The sequence below is a fragment of the Amia ocellicauda genome, chromosome 11 (assembly GCF_036373705.1).
Source record: "Amia ocellicauda isolate fAmiCal2 chromosome 11, fAmiCal2.hap1, whole genome shotgun sequence".
Lineage (NCBI taxonomy): Eukaryota > Metazoa > Chordata > Actinopteri > Amiiformes > Amiidae > Amia > Amia ocellicauda.
This window is the reverse complement of record NC_089860.1, coordinates 3,648,136-3,667,932: the sequence shown is the minus strand read 5'-3', so window position 1 is coordinate 3,667,932 and position 19,797 is coordinate 3,648,136. Positions and strand designations below refer to the sequence as shown.

The following is a 19,797-nucleotide window of genomic DNA, read 5'->3' as shown; positions in this document are numbered from 1 at the left end:
TTTCCCATTTCCAAGCCTTATATGACAGGGAACTTTTTGTAGACATCACATTTATACGTAACTGGGATAATTTTTGTTACAAAATATTCAATCACTTATCCTGTATAAAAACACAAGAGATGCATCTCCCAACACTAATGCTTAGGATGATTTACTTGACTTTGACAGTTCCAATAATACAGTTCTTATCCTTTTGGTAGAACAAGGGCAATGTTTTAAACTATTGGATTTGAAATTCTTAAGCACGTCTACAGACATTTGAAGGTGGTGCTCTTTCCGACATGCAGTAGTGCCCTCATGTTGAGCCAGCAGGAGTATAAGACCCCGTTCACATATGAGATTTAGGCCATCCCAGGCCTCATATGTGACTCATAACTCATATGTGAAGGGGGTCATAGTTTTAAGGCGGCCCTGGGCCGGGTGAAAAGCATCAGCATGTGACGCAACTCAGACCATGCCCCCAGAGACTCAAGTGTCTGATTCAAAGGAGACACCGATTATCGCCAACGCAGACGTAAATACAGGCACCAAAAAAGCCAAACAAGAGCAAACACAGTATAATCTCTACCAACTATGGAAAGCAACCGTCGTAAATATACAAGCACCAAGCAGCTCAAATGTAATAAGGCAGTGGTCAAAAATTGTCTGATTTTGGGGTGATATTATTATGTTATGAATCTCTACCCCACAGGTAATACCAAGATCTAGTGTGTGATTGTGATGTGTGGGTCCTGATCAGGGAATAAAATAAACACCCACCACACGCTAAATGTGGGGAGATTTAGCCAGTGGCGGTAAATCTGTCAATCTTAACAGCCACTTTGGCAGATAGCCAACAAGTCTACGGGAAATTACTTAATTACTTTTCATCGTCTTAATTACTGACTTTTTAATTACCTGGATCAAAGTGTTTCAGAATTATAATATGACAGAAAAGGAAAGAGGACCGCAAAACAAACATATGAATACACACACAGCCAGCTATTGCTATTTATCTTGTATTCACTGGAACTCGAACGCACAGTTGTTTCCGAACACAGAGCGGCAGTCTGAGTGTCGTTTGGAGAGGAAAAGTCAATCGTTTAGTCAAGTAGACTGTATAAATTAGCTAGCTAGATAGGTCTCATACATTTTGTAATTCGCTGTTGTGACTGGAAAACATTGCCACAAGGACGCTAATGTTAAGGCATTTTAAAGACCTTATAACACTTGCAAGTAGAAACTGTGTGGGAGCATGTTTATTCCATCCAGATCCTTTTCCCTCATACACACCTGTTTACAGGTGTGCAGTTAGCTTTTGTTATAGTAATTGATTAATTACCTGAATAAATGCCACTGTTTAACATGTTCACCACATATTTACACACCCTCATGCATTTTTGGTGATGTTTGCCTTGGGCTGGTAAAAATACCAAGTGGCTGGTACGTTTTTTCCTTCTACCAGACTCAGTGGCTTGTGGCCAAAAAAGTAAATTTTATCCGCTGATCTCTATATTGTTTGAATGTTATATCGATCTATAGCATTAAATGTGCGGATACATTTTACTAGCTCGCATCTTTATATAATAAGTATGGGCTAAGTAATGAGTTATAATGTAAACAGTTCAAAACTACTCAGTCAATGAAAATAAAAGTGTGCCCTCTGGTAAACTTGCTATTGATTTTTCTTCTAAGTATGACTGAAGTCTGAAATGTAAAAGTATGCAATTTTCAGGTGTAAAATGCCTTGTGAAATTGTGAACGGGACTTATCCAAATTTTCCATTAAAACGATATAAATTTAACCAATGCAGGTTTCCATTCAAATCAATGCATTTTAAAATGAGACCAGGCGTTTAGTATGCAATCCGAAATTATATTGAGCTGAGCAGTACAATTACAAATACCAGCTTTGAGGAAACTAGGCTGATGCAGAAATTAAAGCACAGTTTACAATGTGGATGGATAAAAAGTTAAAAAAGAAACCGAAGGAAGTGTACGAGCGCTGCTGTCTATGAGGATATAACTTTAGAAGTGATCAATGGCTATCAATCACCCAACCAAGTAAAAAGGAAAATAAAAATGCAAAATTACAACAAACGCAGTGGAGTCCAGAGAAAAGGTTGCATGTTTTTCTGAGGAACTCAGAAGATATACCGAGCAACAGCTTGGATTGCATAGGACAGATCAAGCTGCAGCAAACCGCACCAAAGAGACGGACAGTTTTGAAGCACTACTACTGTAATATACGTACTGTGTGTGTATGTAACATTTTCAGACTATAAATCTCAATAGGCTATTGAAAACTAATGCATACGACTTGTGACTTAATGTAGATGTCCTATTAAATGTGCTTTGCTTTCGGGTGAATTGCAAAACCGAAGATAGACATTTGAAATATATTAATTTGATTCCCCATTGATTGATTTATTTATTTATTATATCGGGAAAATTTGTCTGCAAAGGGTTAAAATTACTTTCAATGAAAATATAGAATCGATCAATAGCATATACACTCACCTAAAGGATTATTAGGAACACCATACTAATAATGTGTTTGACCCCCTTTCGCCTTCAGAACTGCCTTAATTCTACAAGGTGCTGAAAGCATTCTTTAGAAATGTTGGCCCATATTGATAGGATAGCATCTTGCAGTTGATGGAGATTTGTGGGATGCACATCCAGGGCATGAAGCTCCCGTTCCACCACATCCCAAAGATGCTCTATTGGGTTGAGATCTGGTGACTATGGGGGCCAGTTTAGTACAGTGAACTCATTGTCATGTTCAAGAAAGCAATTTGAAATGATTCGACCTTTGTGACATGGTGCATTATCCTGCTGGAAGTAGCCATCAGAGGATGGGTACATGGTGGTCATAAAGGGATGGACATGGTCAGAAACAATGCTCAGGTAGGCCGTGGCATTTAAACGATGCCCAATTGGCACTAAGGGGCCTAAAGTGTGCCAAGAAAACATCCCCCACACCATTACACCACCACCACCAGCCTGCACAGTGGTAACAAGGCATGATGGATCCATGTTCTCATTCTGTTTACGCCAAATTCTGACTCTACCATCTGAATGTCTCAACAGAAATCGAGACTCATCAGACCAGGCAACATTTTTCCAGTCTTCAACTGTCCAATTTTGGTGAGCTTGTGCAAATTGTAGCCTCTTTTTCCTATTTGTAGTGGAGATGAGTGGTACCCGGAAGGGGTCTTCTGCTGTTGTAGCCCATCCGCCTCAAGGTTGTACGTGCTTTGCTGCATACCTCGGTTGTAACGAGTGGTTATTTCAGTCAAAGTTGCTCTTCTATCAGCTTGAATCAGTCGGCCCATTCTCCTCTGACCTCTAGCATGAACAAGGCATTTTCGCCCACAGGACTGCCGCATACTGGATGTTTTTCCCTTTTCACACCATTCTTTGTAAACCCTAGAAATGGTTGTGCGTGAAAATCCCAGTAACTGAGCAGATTGTGAAATACTCAGACCGGCCCGTCTGGCACCAACAACCATGCCACGCTCAAAATTGCTTAAATCACCTTTCTTTCCCATTCAGACATTCAGTTTGGAGTTCAGGAGATTGTCTTGACCAGGACCACACCCCTAAATGCATTGAAGCAACTGCCATGTGATTGGTTGGTTAGATAATTGCATTAATGAGAAATTGAACAGGTGTTCCTAATAATCCTTTAGGTGAGTGTATATATCAATATTAATAAGTTGTGATTATAAATACATCGCATACACCTGTAAGCACATCTAATGTCATTTTGAGCTGCATATGTGAATGTACTTAGGCCTCCTAAAAGCTCAACTGTGAACACGGTCAGAAAAGAAGCTGGACTAAATTTGAGGTGGCCCAGGGCCGGCCTAATAAGTGTGAACAGGGTCTAAGATCAAACAATGTAATCCCAGTTTATGTCATGGGGCAGGTAGTCTTCAGTTCCTCCAAACTATTTTAAATGAGGGGTGCTCAGAAGACATCTCCCAGCCAAAGGCAATGAAAAATTCAACAGCATACAGTGATACCTATACTGTAAGAATCAAAAGGACTTTGCTGTTCCCACAGTTAACAGCTTAAAGCACCAGCAGTATGTGGGAGTGTCAATTATTTTACTGTGGGCAAACTATCAGAACTTTGAGAAACTGTAGGAACATACATTTGGACTGCAGGGAGACATGCTTCTGCATCAAAAAAAACACATAGCAAAGCCTCAGTGCAAGATGGATAATGGTTACAACACTGAGCCAAATTTGATCTAATTTTTTTTTTTTTTAATGCTTCATAGCCTGAGGCTCATGAAAAATAGTCCTCTCAGAGCAGGATCCTGACTTAATCAGAGTTCATCTCTTCAGGGAGGGCTGCTAAAGACCATGGACCATAAGACCATAAATACAAAAATACAAAAACACCCTCTCATTAAAATGCCTATTTGATTAATGCAGCATGTGGCTACATTTCTATAGAATGTTTGTAGTGTCAAATAATTCTTAAAAATAAAACTGATGTGTTTTCTTCAATGAGAAACATTTTGATTAAAATGTATTTATTATTGCCACTTTGAACAGTGACAGGAGGCTTGTGTGCATGTATAAAGCTAAATTAAATAAAATCTACTGGATCACAAAATTCACAAAATTAAAATTCTACATACATCTGCATGAATGAGTTAACCCTGATGTCTACAAGCCCTTTTCATAATTAAAAAGTTCCACAAACTTAAGAGTCATTTAAAAAAAGTAAATGAGTAGATACCTGGAACACATGTTCATTTGAATTAATAAAACAGGTCAAGATACATGTCACAGCTCCATGAAAACAGAAACCTGCAGAGATTGTGTCTCTTCATGAACAGGGCTGCAGATTTATATTTATGTTTAGAATGGTACAAACATTAACATTACAAAATTATAAAAGGAGGAAAAGCTACACACAAACTGGAAACAATGATCTTCATTATTTCTACATGTATATTTCCCTCATCAGAACAGTAAATAAAATTGACAGGAGGGGGTCCCAGCAGCAATGACACTAGAGAGAAACAACACAGCACTCTTTAAGAATGTATATGAAAGGAATGCACTGAATGATTTGTGGGAGCTGTAGTTCCATTGTTACTCTTGGAGTAGTAATAAAAATATAGTCCCCATTAATCCACTACAGATCCCAGAGTGCAACACTGTTACTGCTCATGCTTGCAAATGCTAGAAGGCCTGGCAATGTGTCTAATCCTGGACCTCAAATTTAAACTGCAGCTCAAAACAGCCTGCAGTCAGCCAGGGTGAACATTTCAAAACATTCCACCCTCGAGAGGTTTATCAAGGGCTTCTCAAATGTGAAAATCCTCAAATAGCAGAAGGAAGACTAGAAAATGTATTTACTTCAAGCAAAAGGAAACTACAAATAATAAAACAGCATTATTTTATTTTTTACCTTCACGCCTAGGAGAAAAATTAAGAGCAGTCACAACATCTCGGTACACGCCACATGTATTTTCATCCTAGTTCTTCAGTACTCTCTTCTAGAACTCAGCAACCTACACAATGTAAACAATTCAAGCCTGAAATTTGGCTTGATGTTAACATTTCCTCCTTTCAGATAAATGCAAACTTTAAAGGAAAAGATTAAAGCTTTATATTCAAACAAACAGATGTCCAATTAAATTATTGTGGCTCACTTTCATAATAGTGCAAACTACTAATTGCAAAATCAATTACAATTCTACCCACATTTCAGGTTGGATCTCAAAATACAAAAATATTTAATTTTCTTCCCTCCCTGAAAGCTTCAACAGGATTGAATTTAAAACAATCCTGGTCATGTAGACATTTACTCACCCAACTTATTTCAAAGTGGTTTAATTTCATGTTTACATATATTAAATGAGTGTATTGCCTTGGTCAGTTGCATAAAAATATATTTAAAAGTTTGTATAAATGATTCAATTACTATACAGGTTCCATTTTGTAAAATGTTTTAGTTCAACAGCTTATATCTAAACTTTTTAACTGTACAATTTTGGTTTCTGCACATTTCAAATGTGGTTGCATGATACATTTCGTACAGTACAGTAAATGTGTATTTGGGTCAATGACAAATAAGGTTTTCAAAATGAAAAAAAAAATGCACAGAAAAATTTCATTATTTATTTATACAATTTCTGATTTTACCACCCAAGAAATGTCAGGTGGAGCAACCGTATTTCCCACAACTGAATACTAGTATATATGAAATCATTGTACTGTCTAAAATACATAAGACATACTAAATTTCCATGTAAAGTCTTTATTTATGGGGCTTTTATTAAATTTCTTAGAAAAAGGACACTTATTTATGTTTTTAAGCATCCAATTTCCCACAGGGAGAAATAAAAGCTTATAAAACTGTAATAAATATGTTTGTATACATTATATAAGGTGTTAAAGATATATTTATGACAACTTTGTAGTTGCAATGAAAATTGATGTTTTAAAATATTAATGTTCTGGTTGCACCACATGACCATGACTGGTTGTGCCACCTGATCACAAAATAACAAGTGCATGCATTTTATTCTGGTTTCTTTTGGATTTTAACTAAACCCCATTTTCACGTATTTTAAGTTTTTATATATTATATTTTTATTAGGAATACAGGTACGTGACACCTATCAAATGAAATTAGACAAACTGTACTATAATTTTCTGCATAGCTGATCATGATCAGACATTATGTTACACTACTACCAAGTTCTTTTTCACAAAAACAGAAATGTGTTTTCAGAAATTGAAATTCTTGACCTTTTCCTCCATTAAACTGTAAGGAACATTTTGAAATGAAAATTGTATGTTAAAATACCACTCAAACTGAAATGTGTAGATGTTGTTGGGTGAAAATGGCATAAGAAATGAAGGAATAATGTGCAATTGAAATAACCTAACCTATGCAGAAAACTTTAAAGAAAATGTGTACCATAAAATGCAAAAATATAAACCAAAAATCAGTTTTCATGAAATATAAAAGGCATTATTTTCTGAAGACACAAAAGTGAAAACATCTTTGAAAATATTTTAAAAATACATTCTCTATGAAATTTATGAATTTATAAGCCTGACCATAAATTCAGTGTATTGCATACATTAACTATCAAACATTCTTTCATGAATGACTGGAGGGTCACAATGAGATGCTGGGTTAATTTATTTAGTTCAGGTGTTTCTTTTGAAACAAAAATGAATTAAAATAGATGCACTTAACTTAATATCATACAGATAGATTATTATGATCATTCAAATGTATTTAATATTGAAAAACATGAATTAATGACGTTTTTCCATTGGTGTAACTAATTCTGGTTGCACCATCTGACTTTTCAAACTCAATTCAAATCTAACAAGCACCTTGGACACCTATATTAACTTTTGGCCTTGAACTAAAGTGTATACATACATTTTTAAAATAAAACAAATTGCTACAAAACCATTTTTGTTTTGTAGTTTTCCAGGGGTTACCTGACATGGTAACTTGACCCAACCTCAGCATGGCTCAAAAATGTCAAATTATCAAATATCTGTGAGAGAATTGCTAATCTTGTTACTGCAGCATAGGGGTCATCTTGGGTCTTCTTTTGTGGTGCCATATCCTGTTCATAGTTTTCTTAAAGTAATATTAAATAAAAAGGTTTTTTCTATGGGTTGCACCATTTGACATTTGGAGAAATTAATTTTTCTGACTTTTTTTTTTTTTTTTTAATAGAAAACATTTAACACTGTTTAGCACTGTTAACTTAATTTATAAGCAATTTAACATACAATTTTGCCAAACTATTTCATTAAGAATTTTATTGAGTAAAATAACCTTTTCACTACAAATTTGTTCTCTGCATAAATGTTCAGACGGTTGCACCACCTGACATTTTTGGGGCTTTGGAACACCAAAACTCAAAAAAGGAATTATATTTAAATTAAATTAAATTGGTTCCATATAAAGCAAATATCATAGAACAATTTTATATATTACACGTATTTAAAAAATGTTTAGGAAAATAATGGTTTCGGACACAAAAAATGCAAGTTGTGTTATGCGTTATTTCAGTAACGTAATGCACTTCAACGTGTGTAAATGCATGTCAATCACAATAATCCTTAAGATGTTATTTGGCTTCCAATAACAAAACAATCTGAATATTGATAATGGTGTCCTGGGCCTTAACTGAACACCTGAAATATATTCTGTATTTGATCAATACTATAAAGTGAATAAGATTAAAAAGTATATTTTATATAATATGCACTCTCCTGTTATTTCCCTATTGAATATTTTGCATTTTATGGTATTATTTGCATTATTCTGTTTTTCCTACATATATCTGCCCCAATAACCAACTCTTCCAGCAAAAATTGCAGATGAAACAATTAACGGATTTGATTACACGTGATAGGAATGCATATTGGCTTTACTTAGGTGTAACTGCTCCAGTGTTTCAGTGTATCACTGGAAGCAGAAAACTGAAACACAAGTCATCTTCCACACAGAAATTATTATACAATTGGAAGTCTCCCCAAAACGTAATATGACTTATTCCAAGAACACAATGTTATCTCTAGGCAATGTGGGAACCAAAAAAAGCTGTTGTAGTTGAACAGCTTACATTGAAGTAGGTTATTTTGCACCTGTCTGAGAGGCACAGCTGGTTGAAAATCTTACACACACACAGCAGTCAAAGTATTGGGAGATGTGAATATATGCCATCACACATTTCCCCAACCAACTTATACAAGCCATTTCTGAAAATGTTTTTATAACAAATTTTCAAAGACAACAAATAAATCATAAAAACAAAGTAAATTGTTTATGTATATTAAGATTATTCTCTCTATTCTTTCTTTACATGTATAAAATATAATTGTCATTTTTAAATTATACTGTAATACATTTTATAAAGCATTGCAATTTATTATTTTATTTTCCATACATGTATGTAATATCCAGTTGCTTTGACAACACAAATTTGTTTGTCATGCCAAAGCTCCTTAAAGTGAAATTGACATGAAAAATCACCACAGGATATGGATGGGGAAACAAGAATGTTAATACAACTACATAGATTTTATTATCCAGTGATTAAAGCAACTTGTGAAGGTTTTGAAGAAATGTCACATGAACACAGTTTCCGAGCTTGACATTTGCGTGTAGAAAGCTACGACATATAGGGCCAGTTCAGGTTAATGCACACTACATTCTTGAAAAATAGAATTGTGCATGTTCAACATCAGTTTTTCTAAATTTTTGCATGTTGTAAAATCTAGACAGTATCAAACTGCCTTAGCAAATGGTAATCTTATTTTCATTTCTGTATTAGCATTTATTTTTTCACATGGAACTGGCATCAAAGTGAATATATATGTTTATTTTCCAGTCAAGCACACACCTTTGATCACATGAGCTCCGAAAAGGGAATTTACAGTCCCGAACAAGAGGGGGAGAAACGCGTCCTTCCCGATGATAGCAGAACGGCTGTAGAAGAGCGAATAACATTTATATGGAGATACCAGCCCACCAAACTCTCATGCCAATGAGAAAGAAAATAAGTGATTGCAATGATGCTCTCTTCTAAGCTGGGTTTGAATTATTATTATACATATTCTTAATTGTAATATTTCTGAGCACGTTGAATTCAACTGTAAAGTGGATGTGTTTTTTGACTTGACAAACTGAATACATTTACTTAAAAATCATCTGTATTTCCACCATGATAAATACAATTTGGAGAATACATTAACGTTCCATGAAGGGCTTCTTGGAGCAGTCTCTGTTTCTTTAAATATGTATTATCTTCGTGCATAAATAGGGTATTTTACAGTAAATCGTATCAATACACGTTCAGTGACACAAAAACATACATTTTATGCATTATACACACACACACACACACACATAATATAAATATAAAATATATATAAAATAGCATTCAAAGACGTGTAAATATGGGATTAGATTTCGAAGACGCATAATTGTAAAGTAGACGTGCTCGACAGGTTTGCGATCTCAATTTTGAATGCGATTTGACAGGATCTCTCTAATTTGCCAATCGGGGGCAGGTGGCAATATGCAGGCTGTTGTGAAATCCCATTTTAAAGGTTTTTCTATAATTTGATAGTTTGTTATTTCATTGGATAAAGTTGTTATACACTAAGTGGAGAATTTAACTGATATGTTCAGTTTATACTGAACCCAAGATTGGAACACAATCGCCAGGGAGTGTGGAACAAAACTGCCATATTACAAGTACACATGTATGTGTACATTTGGTGGTTACATTACATGGCTAGATACGACATCGGTCATTTTATATGAAGGTCAATAAATATGTACATATCTGATAGGAATAGTCTTCATCTACAGGAAACGTCTGGAAACCAGTTATCTCGTCAGTCTCAATTAAAACACGACACGCCAACATTTCTCCGTTAACATTATTTGATGAAAAAATGCGTGCACAATACTTATACAGTGACGTAAATGTATCAATGTTATAACGAAAAAATGATTACAAGATAATTTTCTCCACGACTCGTTTATCTGCCTAAAGAAATAAGCAGCAAACTTGTGGTGTGTGCACTGTTGTTTCCATTACTACTAAATACTACTAGGCCCTGTCCACAGCCTCCGCCATAAATAAAACATTGTGAGATTAAAATGGGATAATATAATCGTGTCCGTTGTATATTGGGTCGAATTAGAAATGACCGTACCCAATTACGTAAACTGTGCACATTTCTGTACCATAATTGGGGTTGTATTGATAATATTTACTGGGGGAGGGAGTGGGTTAAAAGGATCGTGTCCAAGCTTACCTCAGAAACCTCGTCTTCGTCGCTGCCGGATCCCGGCCCGGAGGAAAGCACTGCGGCCGCAGCGAGTTTAAAATCCAGCCTTTCTGCTGCGGGCCCGCCAGCATCGCCGAATAAGCGCACCTTCTTTCCGCCAACACCGATCCCTAGGCCACCGAGTCCGGCTCCTGGTGCGGCTCCTACCCCCATCCCTACGGCGGGGGAGCGCGGAGTCACCGAGTCAATCTCGTCCTCGAAGCCGTCCGTCAGCATTGCCGTCCCGGCTACTGCATCCTGCATACTTCCCTATATAATATGTGGTTTAACAAACGTAATATTGTTTTTAACTTCCTTCGGGTTTATATTTGTTTATAAATTATGGTGTTTTTACTTCAGAAAATCCCGAAACTCTCCTGAAGCGAGAAGAGAACAGAATCCCTTTCCCCCCAGCCATTAACTTTCTAACAACCTAACCCACTACGCACTATTCCTATAAAACCCCGCCCCTCTTCAAGCCTTATGCCAATAGGATTATCAAATCTCGTGTTAACCTGCAAACGGATTGGCTGTGAAGTGCGTTTATCAAACCTCCGCACGCGACGTCAAGTTCGGTTTACAGGTCTCTCGTGGGGGACTTTGCGATTTAACGCCAGGAAACAGCGTTTCTAATCGACGATTGGATATTGCCGACGTCAATCACATATTCCCTCCCACACGATCCGCCTATCTTTATTTTTATTTCAAAAAGTAAAGGTTAATTTGGGTTATGGATCCGCACGAGAGCTAGATTAAACCAATATTTACTGAGTGATCAGATGCCGGCGATGTATCTAATTTATCTGTAGAAAACTACACATTCCCGATTTCTTTCCTTTTTTGCGAATGGTTTGTCAAGTTGTAAGATTGCTTATAGTCGGGTTTCGCTTCAGCTTTAATTATCTTGTCACTGCGTAAGACTGCCAGACCGTTTTGTCCGTGTTATGTGTGTCCGAAGTGCGCAATTGGACAACAGGGTGCGACCAGTCTGGTGCGCAGTACAGTTATTATTGGCCCATGTACGCTTTGGTTTCGAAGCGAACCCCGGGTAGTACCGAAATAGGTGGGAAATGTAGTTCTATTAGGCGAGCCCATCACTGCAGCTCATTTGTCTTAAGCTGGAAGACAGCTTTACCTGTGTACTGCATATCAACAGCTCTTTTGTAACACGGATTTATTTCGATTAAAATATATGTTATCAAGTGACCCTAATATGTCGGGTAACAACTCCACTGTAACCTCAAAGTGAGTTTTACTTATAATAAGTAGGCTATAAACCTAAATATGTGTGTTAACAAATGTGCCCTGTTAAAGGTTTTGGATCTGAGTACGAAAGCAGTGTATTTAGAGTAGCCTATACAAACAGAACTGGGTTTAGAGAGGCTAATGTGTACTAAAGTAATACTTTTATATGGTACTTTGCCACAGTCGCATTTGTTTTATGTTTTTTAATTAAACTTATAAGTAAGCATACAACACAAACATAACACATTTAAGTTCCCAAACATTCTGTTGTTTGTTTGTTTGTTTTTACTTACAAAGCTACCAAAGTTACAAAGCTTTTTATATCTATTGTTATTGATAAATATATTTAAAGAACAGGACTCTCTTAATAGCTCTTAATAGGAGTCCAATTAAATAGACAATAGCAAATTACAAACCTTTTCCCTGTCACATTTTCATTTACTAGCAGTAGATTTTTATTTTCTGACAGTAAATTATAGGGTACAGGTTTGTAATTTGCAATTCTCAAGCAGAGCAAAGTTTTGATTTTGTCTAAGCCCTTGACCAAAATAATTTCTTACACTGTCAAACAATTTGAGAACTGGAAATAGTTTTGAATTTTCAATTAAAAGCTTAAATTATTTACTTTAGAGTCGCGTTTGAACAAAATCCTTCAGAATGCTATAAGAGTGTACATTTTTGTACAGAAGTAAATGGTTACACTGCCTTCCAGTGATGTACAGAATTATCTTTAAATTCTTGTCAATGACATACATTAATGACATACTTATAACATTCTTATATGCCAGATGATATCAGTATACTTGATTCCTAGTGTCTACAGTGGTTAAACTTAGCTCTCCTTTCTTGACAAGCCTTTATTCATTATACCTGTTTATGGAACAATCTCCCACTTGAAAGCCATGCTTAAAAACACTTCTCTATGCAGATGGTTTGCTTACCTTGTTCAAGTGCCTTTGAGAACTTTTTGGGGATTATTCATTAGTATCCTTATGTTCTTGCTTTTCTTTTCTTGTTCTCTAACACATTGATTGATAACACGTGACTGAAATGTGTGCTGCTAAGGAAGGGGTAGGATGAGTAGTCAGAAGTCTTGTTTGTCAGCTTCAGCCTGCACACAGTAACTAAAGTTAATGCTGAGTGCTGCCAACTTTCTATGACAATTGCATTTTATATTTTATGATTTTTTTCACCGCTGCTCAAAAATGATGGCACCCTAGGCAAGCCAACTGCTCCTTTCAACACTGTGAGTACAGAACACAGTGCTAGAGCATCATGAGAGGGGCTGGTGAAGCTCCCACTGAGAACACTGCACCCATTGTATTGTTTTAGAAACACACTGAATTCCACAGTTGCCCAATTTATTTTATAAAATTAAATATGTAGATTACAGATTAAATATATTTAAAATATGTCCCATTGTAGTAGCCGGACACAAGAAGGGAGAGAGTCTCAGCTTCCGGTGGTGTCCGGGCTTTATTGGGGTTCACAGGGGACAAAAAACAAAAGGGGTAAAACAAGTAAAGCAAAACAAAAACATCCACACGAAATAGGGGGCTCCGGGCAGTTAGGGATGGAAGTCTCAGTCCTCCTTCTTGTCGGTTAGCTGCCCCCGTTGGGGAGGGAGAGGGATTAAATAGACAAGGCACAGCTGCCGCTGACGTCACAATCGCCACAGTGCTCATTGCCCGTAGCCGCGAGTCTGCAGCCTGTTTGCGAGGGAGCGGACAACACAGCTGCGGCACATGAGCACCTAATCAGCGGGCGTCAGCAGCAGCCGTGCCATGACAGACAGCGGCCTGTCACACCCATGTACTTTATTTATACAAAAAAATTGCCAATTTTGATATATGAAAAATAAAAGAACCACACATTTCAAACATACACTGATCAGCCATAACATTATGACCACCTGCCTAATATTGCGTAGGTCCCAAAACAGCCCTGACCCGTCGAGGCATGGACTCCACTAGACTGAAGGTGTGCTGTGGTATCTGGCACCAAGACGTTAGCAGCAGATCCTTTAAGTCCTGTAAATTGTGAGGTGGGGCCTCCATGGATCGGACTTGTTTGTCCAGCACATCCCACAGATGCTCGATTGGATTGAGATCTGGGGAATCTGGAGGCCAAGTCAACACCTTGAACTTGTGATTAATCTGACCAGGCCACCTTCTTCCATTGCTCCGTGGTCCAGTTCTGATGCTCACATGTCCATTGTAGGCACTTTCGGCAGTGTACAGGGGTCAGCATGGGCACCCTGACTGGTCTGCGGCTATGCAGCCCCATACGCAACAAACTGCCTTCGCTCCCCACGTGCATCAATGAGCCTTGGCCGCCCATGATCCTGTCGCCGGTTCACCACTTTTCCTTCCTTGGACCACTTTTGATAGGTACTGACCACTGCAGACCGGTAACACCCCACAAGAGCTGCAGTTTTGGAGATGCTCTGACCCAGTCGTCTAGCCATCACAATTTGGCCCACATCAACTTTGAGGACAAAATATTCACTTGCCGCCTAATATATCCCACCCATTGACAGGTGCCATGATAACGAGATTATCAGTGTTATTCACTTCACCTGTCAGTGGTCATAATGTTATGGCTGATCGGTGTATATTGATTTTTTTTTTTTTTAAAGCTTAACACGTATATATAGTGAACTGAAATCAAGGGAAGTGATGTTAAAATTTGACCATGCACTAATGAATCTTCATGTAGCAGAATTAGTGCTAAATTTGGTCACCATGCAACATGCAACAAGGACATTTCTTCCCAGGAAAGAGTTCATAGACAAGCAACTAGAGTTAACACAGGTCTCAAGGTTGTCGTATGCCAGTAGGGTTAAAGGAACACAGTCTCTTTACTCTTAAACATAGGATTAGTAGATATAGTTCTATTCAAGTTCAATTGAAATACAAGGACCAGAGATTGCTAGGAAAAATAAGCTAAAATGGGTTAAGGGAGGGAAAAAAAGGCCTGCTTGAAATTAGGTTGTAAGACACATCTGGCAAATAGAGGGCAATTATTATTATATATTACTTAACAGAGAGGGCAACTTAGAATTGATACAACACACAGATTATTTGTATTTATACAGGTGAGGTTTTATACCTGAGGTATAGTACCTTGCTTAAGGATACAACAGCAATGTCCCTCAGCTGGGATTGAACCCATTACCCTCCCCTTCCAATGTCCAGAGCCCTTACAACTACTCCACACTACTTCCTATCACTGTCAAGAATTGGGTTTGAATTTCAAAATGGCATGCATATCTCCTTTAAAAAATTTGCAAACATTCACATTTTGGGGGGTTTGCGTGTTTGGGGGTGGCTTTTATAATGAATCTAATTCATAACTTTGAACATTCAGCTTGCTAAGCCTCATATTTCCACTGCTTAAATTATATATGAACACAACCAGTCCTTAAAATACAGTATCATAATTTTCTGAAGGTTTGATTTATACTCTCTAGGGCTAGGCTATGCAAAATTTAGCATAAAATGTAACAGATGTACATTTTTAAAATAAGGAGCAATTTGTAGGATGCAGTGCAATGCAGATACCAATGCAGTCTGAAGTAGAATATATCAGTGACTATAATCTATATATCCCACTTAGGCTCTAGACACTATATTTACCAAAATTAAGAAGCTGGTGTTTGAGCACTACTTACTCCTTAAGTGAAAGCTAAAACTCTAAAATTATCTTTCTTCCTAATTTATTCTTTGTAAAATTTTTAACACGGAGCAATTGCCACTTCAAGTATATAAGTACAAAAGAGCATCCATGACTGAGTTAGATAATAATACTGACAAGATAACCATTTTTCAACACCCCTTCCATTACTACAAAAGCCATACAAATGGACAAACCAAATCCAAGTTACTACCGTAAATGCAAGAAGCACACACAGTGGAGATAAGAATGCACTGTCTTGTGGAATAGGCAATAATACAGTAATGCAGTTATATTCATGAAACATATATTTAGATTACCATTACCTTAGAATTGCTACTGCTACTGTTTTCATGCAATTAGATTTGCATTAGTGGAAAGTTTTTGTGTATTTATTTAATTCTTTGTTTGTTTGTTTTACACTATAATGATAACCAGATTTCTCTGTAGTCAGCACCGCAGAAGTATTGTGTGTGGCAGACAACCACAGATTGTAGAAGCTGGCAGCAATATGAATACATACATACATACATACATACAAACATACATACATACAGTCACGGGTTGGGGGACACAGGAACAGGGGACCCAATTGCAGTGCGTGGAAAGGGTGGTCGGACAGGCGTGGTTCGGGTGCTGGCTGATCAGGGCAATGAAGCCAAGGCAGAAACGTGGTCGTGGTCACAGGCGAGGGTCGTGGGATCAAGCAAACAGGCAAGCAGGCAAGCAAGGGAGACAAGTAGTCATGGTCGGGAAGTCAGGCAGGAGGTCAAGGAAACAAGATAGATACAGGACTCGAGGAAACAAGGCTAGACAAGGCACGGTGAGAATGCTCAGGATTGCAGTTAGAACTGACAAAACTTCATCACGACTGAGGGAAGTGAGGGGATTATAAAGGGAACAGAAACCAGGTTGGGAGGTGCAGGGCGAATGAGAGCAGGGGGTGATAGCGGAAGTGCACAAGGGTCTCCGGAATGTTAATGGGATGATTGAAAGATGAGAGCAGGGAGAAGTGATAGGAAAGGCAGGGAAATGGTGGCCTCTAGCAGGGATTGAGGGTGAGTGCTAGGGAACCATGACACACACACACTACCACTCAAAAGTTTGGGGTCCACTGGCGGATCCAGAGGGGTGTCTGGGGTGGCATCTGATTGGCCACCCCGGGTGCCACCCCAAAATTTCATTCGCTACTGGCAGTTTGATGCTGATTGACATCTCATTTCACCTCTTGTTGAAAGAAGCATTTATTTTGACGTTTGGTGGGGCATTTTTTTAATTAAGGATGAGGAAGAGAGCATATTAACGTTGGTTTGCAAGATACAGAAGAATAAGAAGAACATACAGAAGAGAACATGTGTAGCATCAGCAATTGTGGGTTCAATCACAAGCTCAAAATGGCCAGAAACAAAGAACTTCTGAAACTCGTCAGTCTATTCTTATTCTGAGAAATGAAGGCTATTCCATGCAAGAAACTGCCCAGAAACTGAAGATCTCATACAACGCTGTGTACTACTACTTTCACAGAACAGCTTAAACTGGCTCTAACCAGAAATAGAAAGGCTCCGGTGCACAACTGAGCAAGAGGACAAATACATTAGTGTCTAGTTTGAGAAACAGACGCCTCACAGGTCCTCAACTGGCAGCTTCATTAAATTGTACCCACAAAACACCAGTCTCAATGTCAGCTGTGAAGAGGTGACTCCAGGATGCTGGCCTTCTAGGCAGAGTTGCAAAGAAAAAGCCAAATCTCAGACTGGCCAATAAAAATAAAAGAATAAGATGGGCAAAAGAATACAGACACTGGACAGAGGAAGATTGGAAAAAAATATCATGCACAGAGGAATCTAAGTTTCAGATGTTCGGATCACATAGAAGAACATTCGTGAGAAACAGAAATGAAATTATTCAAATGAAAAGATGCTGGAGGAGTGCTTGACGCCATCTGTCAAGCATGGTGGAGGCAATGTGATTGTCTGGGGGTGATTTGGTGGTGGTAAAGTGGGAGATTTGTACAGGATAAAAAGGATCTTGGAAGGCTATCACTTCATTATGTAATGCCATGCCATACCCTGTGGACGGCGCTTGATTGGAGCCAATTTCCTCCAACAACAGGACATTGACCCAAAGCACAGCTCCAAACTATGCAAAAACTATTTAGGGAAGAAGCAGTCAGCCGGTATTCTGTCTATAATGGAGTGGCCAGCACAGTCACCAGATCTCAACCCTATTGAGCTGTTGTGGGAGCAGCTTCACCATATGATATGTAAGAAGTGCCCATCAAGCCAATCTAACTTGTGGGAGGTGCTTTAGGAAGCATGGGGTGAAATCTCTTCAGATTACCTGAATAAATTGACTAGAATGCCAAAGGTCTGCAAGGATGTATTTGCTGCAAATGGAGAACACAATTATTATTGCAATTAAAAATAATTATTTCTAACTTTGTCAATGACTGTATTTCCTATTCATTTAGCTATATTTCCTATTCAGACTCATTTCATGTATGTTTTCATGGAAAACAATGGAAATTTCTAAGTGACCCCAAACTTTTGAATGGTAGTTAGGTCCATAAATATTTGCAGTGACACAATTGTCATAATTTTGGCTCTGTACGCCACCACAATGGATTTGAAAGGAAACAATCAAGATGTGCTTTAAGTGTAGACTTTCATCTTTAATTTGAGGATAGTTACATCCAAATTGGGTGAACGGTGTAGGAACTACACCCATTTTTATTGGTGGTCCCCCCAATTTTAGGGGCTCAAAAGTAATTGGACAAACTAACCAAATCATGAATTAAATTGTGAGTTTCAATACTTGGTTGCAAATCCTTTGCAGTCAATGCAGTATGGAACCCATCAACATCACCAGATGCTGGGTTTCAGGTCAGGTGATTGGCTTGGCCATTGCAGAACATTCCACTTCTTTGCCTTAAAAAAGCCTTGGGTTGCTTTCGCAGAATGTTTCGGGTCACTGTCCATCTGCACTGTGAAGCGCCGTCCAATGACCTTTGAAGCATTTAGCTGAATCTGAGCAGATAATATAGCCCTAAACACTTCAGAATTCATCCTGTTGCTTTTGTCAGCAGTCACATCATCAATAAATACAAGGGAACCAGTTCCCTTGGCAGCCATACATGCCCATGCCATAACATGCTTCACAGATGAGGTGGTATGCTTTGTATCATGAGCAGTTCCTTACCTTCTCCATACACTTCTCTTCCCATCATTCTAGTACAAGTTGATATTTCTCTCATCTGTCCATAGGATGTTGTTCCAGAACTGTACAGGGTTATTTAGATGTTTTTTGGCAAACTAATCTAGTCTTCCTGTTATTGGAGCTTACCAATGGTTTACATCTTGTTTACATCTTTTGAATCCACTGTCAACAACCCCGCAAACTCTATTCCACCTTCTCCTCCCTCTTTGCCCCCCCTCCCCCTCCTCTTCCTCCTCCCTCATCTGTCACTGCTGATGATTTTGCCTCCTTCTTCTCCTCCAAGACTGCAGACATCCGCAAGCTCTTCAACATTCCCCCCTCCTCTCCCATCCCACCCAAACCTCCCACCGACCAAGCTTTCTTTTCTTCATTCTCACCTCTCTCGGACTCTAAAGTTTCCTCTCTCCTCCTACGTCACATACCTACAATATGTGCCCTGGTCCCTCTCCCTTCTCGCCTCCTCCAAGCAACTGCTCCTGATCTACTTCCCTACATCTCCTCCCTCCTCCAGCTCACTCCACTGAGACTGCTCTCCTGGCAGTCATTGATACCATCAGCTGTGCTCGGGCGGCCTCCCTCTCCACAATCCTCATCCTCCTTGATCTCTTTGCAGCATTTGACACCGTCAATCACTCCATCCTCCTCTCCTGCCTTGCTGACCTTGGAATCTCTGGGACTGCTCTCACCTGGTTCTCCTATTACCTCAACGACTGGACCTACCAAGTGGCATGGCGAAGTTCCTCATCCACCCCCCAACCTCTCCTCACAAGCATACCCCAAGGCTCCGTCCTGGGCCCCCTCCTGTTCTCTCTCTAAACTCGCTCCCTGGGCCC

General features: G+C 38.5%; 1 protein-coding gene across 7 annotated transcripts in view; it reads right to left on the bottom strand.

Moving 5' to 3' along the window:
• ankhd1 (ankyrin repeat and KH domain containing 1) overlaps nucleotides 1-11,283 on the bottom strand; it is a 165,101-nt gene extending 153,818 nt beyond the window's left edge. For 6 of the 7 annotated variants that reach the window (XM_066716403.1, XM_066716405.1, XM_066716404.1 and 3 more), the window contains exon 1: nucleotides 10,817-11,282. In XM_066716403.1, the coding sequence (XP_066572500.1) occupies nucleotides 10,817-11,092 (276 nt within the window). In that variant the 5' untranslated portion in view covers nucleotides 11,093-11,282. Of the gene's footprint in view, nucleotides 1-10,816 lie in introns of all 7 variants that reach the window. The other variant, XM_066716409.1, reaches the window with a different exon arrangement.
• Nucleotides 11,284-19,797: the final 8,514 nt, after the last annotated feature.